General features: G+C 38.7%; 1 protein-coding gene across 2 annotated transcripts in view; it reads left to right on the forward strand.

Moving 5' to 3' along the window:
• Positions 1–4,231, forward strand: part of LOC121318763 (probable G-protein coupled receptor 174) — a 27,652-nt gene extending 23,421 nt beyond the window's left edge. For both annotated transcript variants that reach the window (XM_041255796.1, XM_041255795.1), the window contains exon 2: positions 2,276–4,231. In XM_041255796.1, the coding sequence (XP_041111730.1) occupies positions 2,714–3,688 (975 nt within the window). In that variant the 5' untranslated portion in view covers positions 2,276–2,713 and the 3' untranslated portion in view covers positions 3,689–4,231. The remainder of the gene's footprint in view (positions 1–2,275) is intronic.
• The last annotated feature ends 1,769 nt before the right edge of the window (positions 4,232–6,000 follow it).

Below are 6,000 nucleotides of genomic sequence, written 5' to 3' on the forward strand. Positions count from 1 at the left end.
GTGTGTTTTAAAGAGGTGTATTAACGAATAGCCTTTAGAATACAGTTCTTCCCTTTTATTAGCAGTTTTCGGCCTGTTGTTCAAATGCAAATATCTTAGTTGTTCCTTTTCACTTTGACTCTGGTGCAGTCCATGTGTCTTGCAGCACACTGTGAATTGACTTCCTGTGCAGCAGTTATTAGGATATATGAATGTGGGGTCATTATACCTGATGCACAGGAAGTGAATTTATAACATGGTAGCAGAAAACAGGTCAGCAGAACAATCTACTTTCTGAAAGGTAATAAAATGTGTAAAAGCATATTTAACAGGTTACAATAAGTTATTCAGTTAATGAAGACAATTGTCCAGCAATGTATTAAGCAGATAATGTAAAGAATTCTTCAGGATATACAGGAAATGTATAACGGTCTGGGTCCTCAGTTCATACAGTGCATATTTGTGTTTTATCCTTTGAGGCCATCTAAAAAAACGAAATTATTCGTTATGTCGAGATCTCAGGATCTCATAAACACTCAATGGCATAATAAAAGTTTCTCTTAGTATTTCTATATACTTTCTGTATACTTTTTTTTTTTTTCAAAACGTTGTCAACTGTTTCCAATTGGGTAGAATTGAACAATGTTGCCTATTTCATAGCTGATAAAGATGTCACTTATTTTGGGTTGAAATGCCAGTGATGAAAGCTTGTACATCCACCCATTGTGCCGCCTGGGAGTTAACCTTTGTGATAAGACTAAACTGTGTCTCAGCATGTTGTGACCACAATTCAACCTACTTCAGTCTGGAATGACTGTGCCTGTTGTACTGCCAGTAAACACATCCATTCCTGTGTAGGTTTGAAAAGCTGTAGGTATTTTTGGTAAAGTCACTTAGAGTTAGTTGAGGTTATCACCAGGCCTTTGTCACTCCCAGGCTGAAAGCACAAAAACATACAAAACATGAGATCGATATTTGAGAACCTTAAATATTGAACAATTGAAAAGCACTGCCTTTATCTACTGGCAAAGCTCAGCATCTTCTGGAGTGTGTAAACCACAAGCCTTTATTACCATGTTTTGATGAGTGGTTTTCAATTATCTATACAGAATTTCACAAGGAAAGTAAAAACATTTATTGGTGAATGCTTCCATCAATCTTATTAACTCTGTCTGCAATTTAAAGATCACCATAAGGAAAAGAGATGCGAACAGATTATCTTTCTGGTGAAACAGAATGCAAAATGTCTCTTTAGCTGACCTGAGGGATCCGGCTGGAAACAATGTATCTTCTTATCCACTTGGGATTCAGATATTAAAATATCTTTCAAATCTCACACTCAGAGTTAGAGAGGTTAACGTGGGTTTAAATACCTGACGAAATGACTGGGCTGTCCTGTCCAGTGATGAAACAGTACAATTACAAGCTAATGGTATAGATAAATCACGTTAGCTACATTTCATTTATTGCAACCTTTTGACAAGTAGAAATAATTAGAGTAAAGTTATTTGACAATCATTTAGACTAGAAGTCTTTATTAGTGTCTTACACAAGAATTAAAACTGACATGCTGAAGAATTGCTAGTTTATCTGTCGGCTGGTTTATTTAAAACAAATCCACACAATGTGCTGGGCAATAGGGAACTATTACTAAAGATATGCATTCCTTTGATCCACATGTTTCAGTATTAGCTGTTGTTCCACCAAGGCAGGCAGAGCTTACTCAATTAAACTATGTCAATCACCTCTCTGATATGTGGGGGTGTGTGTAAGGCTGGCGGTAAGATACCCTACAGCTGCTGCCAGCTCTCCTAGTGCCACAGCATAAACAAGCTTAACTGCTTAATGAGGATTTCACTTTCTGCAAACAATAATTAAACTGGAAGAAATAACTGCATACTGTAGGCAGACTGTACAGCAGTGTTAATAATTAAAACATGTTAACTAGAGTTGTTCCAGTTAATTGTGACTAGAACTGCTTTGCATTTATAGTTATACTAAATACTGCAGTTATAGTTACTACTGAATGCATTTTTTATGCAGTTGCAGCTACAGGATACGTGCCGTAATATCATTAATTTTTATGTTGCTACCACAATGCATTGAATGTAGAAATGCACTGCTTGCAGCTAAACTTCATGCTGCAGTTAGCCATTTATTGTTCATTCATTTTAGTGAAGCAGTTAGTTCAGAGGTTAGTGTAAAATGCTATTAGCTGTGTTACAGCTGCAGTCCAGTGTTGCTGTGCCTTGCTTAATCTTTGGTTCTTATGGTCTCTCTGCTTGGTATTTTCCAGGAATCAGCGCTGGGAGAGGACAGCAAAAACAACCCCCTCCTCCCACGCATTTGGCTTTGCAAAGGGAGTTTGCTAGTTCTTACCGACAGCATTAGCACTGTGAGTGCAGAGGACAAGGCAGGACATTTTCACTATGCATGTACAGAGAAGCAAGACAGGGCACAGAGAATGGAAGGAGCACCGGAACAGCATTTAACAACCTTTTTCCAACAAACTGATTCATTCTCGGTTTGGAATTACAGATCACAGAACAGGACAGGGAAGCTTCCCTTGCTGGATTGCTTATTAACTTTTCACAATCTCCCCTGATGGTGGAAGACACATTCAAAAAGGGAATTTCGTTAACGCTTTGATTGTGGAATATATTGGAAACGAGTGCGTATACGGATTGCTCTGGACAAACTTGTGAATAGATCGCTGGGATTCTGTTAGCAGAAGATGAACGAAACTTGCGAATTGAAGTCGCTCAAGGAGAACATCAATTTCATCTACGCGGTCACCTACACTGTGATCCTGGTGCCCGGGCTGATTGGTAACGTGCTGGCACTTTGGGTGTTCTATGCATATGTTAAGGAGACCAAGAAAGCTGTCCTCTTCATGATGAACCTGGCCATCGCAGACCTGACCCAGGTGCTTACCCTGCCGCTTCGAATATACTACTACCTGAGCCACTCGTGGCCTTTTGGAGAGTTCCTCTGCATGTTTTGCTTCTACCTAAAGTATGTGAACATGTATGCCAGCATCTTCTTCCTTGCCTGCATCAGCATGCGGCGATGTATGTTTATCATCTACCCGCTGAGTTACAGTGGCACCAAGGGCAGGTTTGACATTTACCTCTGCATTGGGGGCTGGGTTTTTGTCTTCTTGTCCTGCCTGCCTTTTCCTCTGCTGAGGCAAAGCTCAAACAACTCCACCTCCTTCAACAAATGCTTCGCAGAGCTCCCAGTAATGAAGGTCAGTGTGGCGACGAGTGTGACCATGATGACCCTGGCTGAACTGATGGGCTTCGTGGTCCCGCTCGTGGTGGTCCTCACCTGCTCCTGGAAGACCGCTATGTGTCTGAGGGAGAAGATCTATGTGCTGCAGGACAGCGGCGAGAAGCGCAAGGCCTTCAAGATGGTTCTCACGTGCGCCATCGTTTTCCTGGTATGTTTTGCCCCGTACCACATCAGCTTCCCCTTCCACTTCGTGGCGTTGTCGGAAACAGTGTTCACCTGCAGCATGAAGAAGGCCATCCTCAAGCTACACCCTGTCACCCTGTGCCTGGCCAGTCTGAACTGTTGCCTGGACCCTGTTATGTACTACTTTACCACAGACGAGTTCAAGAGGAGGCTATCCTGGCAGGAGCTGCCAGAGACTTTTCAACTTCATAGAAAGTCATCTTGTTCAGGGAGAGAAGACAAGCCGCTCTGAAGTTGGCTATTGGGGAGATGCCCATGGATGAAGCAACTAATGACATTCTGTAAAGCAGTTCAGTATATTGAGATTAAATATTCAACTCAATTAAAAAAACCAAGCCTGAGACTGTCCTCCCTCAGGGCTCAAGCTGTTTTCAACCTTATACTACATTTTGTCTAGCACACTGGGCATTTTATTACATGGTCCAAATTGGGGCAATCACAATGAAGTATAGCATATTTTACACTCAGTCAACTTAAGGTTCACTATGTATTGCCCTGTCAAAACACATTGCTTTTTCTATGGCCTTGCATCTATGCTTCCTTTTGTTGATTTTATTTTTTTTTTTAACAACCAATGAAAATGTGTTTATTTCTCTATTGTATCAATAGGTATACTATCAATCCCAGGATGGAGTGAAAACCAGAAAATGTACCTTTTTTGTTACAGTTCAGCACATAGGACTGCTAATTCTACCCTTATAAATCTGTTATTTTAATCTGTTGTTCTTTTTTTCAGATACATATATTTTTTATACAAGTGTATTAGCTGGGAGGAAAAAAAATGTAATAGGACTAAAACTGCGGGCAGCTAACTTTTTTTTTCTTTAATTATATTCATGAATTATTTAAATGAAGGAACATCTGTTTGTGAATTTTCAAGAAATGATTTGGTTTACATGTTAACTGTCTAGAACTAAAGTACTTATTTTTGTGGATGGCATGCTTTTAAATAACAGAGATTTAAACAACCTCTATTATCTCAGCATAATGATGTGGAAATAAGAGTCCCCTTGCATTGCAGTTCGGTCTACTCGAGATTTCGTTACAGTATCACATTAGTTAATGTAGACAAACCACTGAGGTCAGATATTACCAATTAAGTTCACAGTACACCCTGGAGTGGCTCAAACCAACATTCAACAGGCTTGTAGGTGGATCCCTGTCCCCTAATGCAGTATCTTTGTTTTTCTTTCCACTACTTACAAGTACTATAACTCTGTTCTACACATAAACACGAAGCTTTGAGAAAGTGCACCAGGCCAGCACAGATAGCCACCTTGATGTTTACACTGACCACGATACAGCAGCCTTTGGAATGCACTTTTTGGAAATGTTTTCAATGTTTGCTTAACAGATGTGCATTAGAGTGACCCAAAGCATGAATTACTTGTAATTGTATTTATTTATTTATTTTTTAATACACTGTTAGAAAATGCAGCTGCTGGCAATGCTTAGATCTTACACGTGTTTAATTAAAACATGCCTATTTGAATAGTATGTGCTTCCTGGTAGCCTCCCTTATAGCCCCCAAAGAAAATAACAAGAGTGTCGTTCAGAAGGTAGAAGAAACACAAGTAGCAGAGTAGAACTAGACCGCTACTGCTAAGCTACGTTATTTTAACTAATGCAATTATGTTTTATTTTGTTTTTGTTAGGGAAGCACAGAAACCCTATCATGACTTAAATGACCTTCCCTTTAAGTTATTTCTAACTGCAGTGTACATTTTTAACAGTATATTTCCAGAAATAATATCTGTCTTGCAGCTGTGTTATTTAGGTCTCGTATGTGCCTTTTCTGCATGCCGCTTCAAGGTAACATGAAGCTTAAATGGACACTGAATTAATTTGAAAAGCAGCGATTGGTAATGCAGCACTGATTTTTTTTTAAGTAAAAAAAAAAAAAAACTCAAGCCCCTGAAACTTCTTTCTTACAAAATATCATAATCAATTGTTGCATTTTCTATGATTTGCAGAAAATAATGTTCATTAATACCTTTCGTATAATAATACCATTCAAATAATCAATTCACATTTACCATAACTTTAAGCCTACTTATATAAAGCAACTATAAAATACATCTTTAAGTCTTGTTAGTCATTTGTAGTCTATATGACTTAAATCCAACCCAGTATTGACCCAAAGAGCTGTGCACAGCCCTTAGTGAACTGCATCTGTGAAGTGGTTTTTCTTTGTGATGTATAGCATGTAATATTTTGTCTCAGACATAGCACCCTACAACAGGAGCACCAGACAAGGGTTATTTAACAGGTATTTCATTTGTATTTAAACACAGTAAATATATGTCTGTCTGTGATATATCTTATAACCATTAAAAAAAAAAGAATAATCAAAAAAAAAAGTGAATGGGTGTGTTTTTTTTTTTTCCTTTCTATTAATATTTCGGATAGTTCATATTTTGTAAATGTTGTCTTTGTCCATTTATGGTTAGATTTTGGTAGACGTTAGTGCTCTGTGGTGCAGTTATCTCACTGTGCATGTCCCAGTGGAAAACAGTGGGGGTGTTTCTCACATTTGGTATCAAA

This window comes from Polyodon spathula, chromosome 7 (genome assembly GCF_017654505.1).
Source record: "Polyodon spathula isolate WHYD16114869_AA chromosome 7, ASM1765450v1, whole genome shotgun sequence".
NCBI lineage: Eukaryota > Metazoa > Chordata > Actinopteri > Acipenseriformes > Polyodontidae > Polyodon > Polyodon spathula.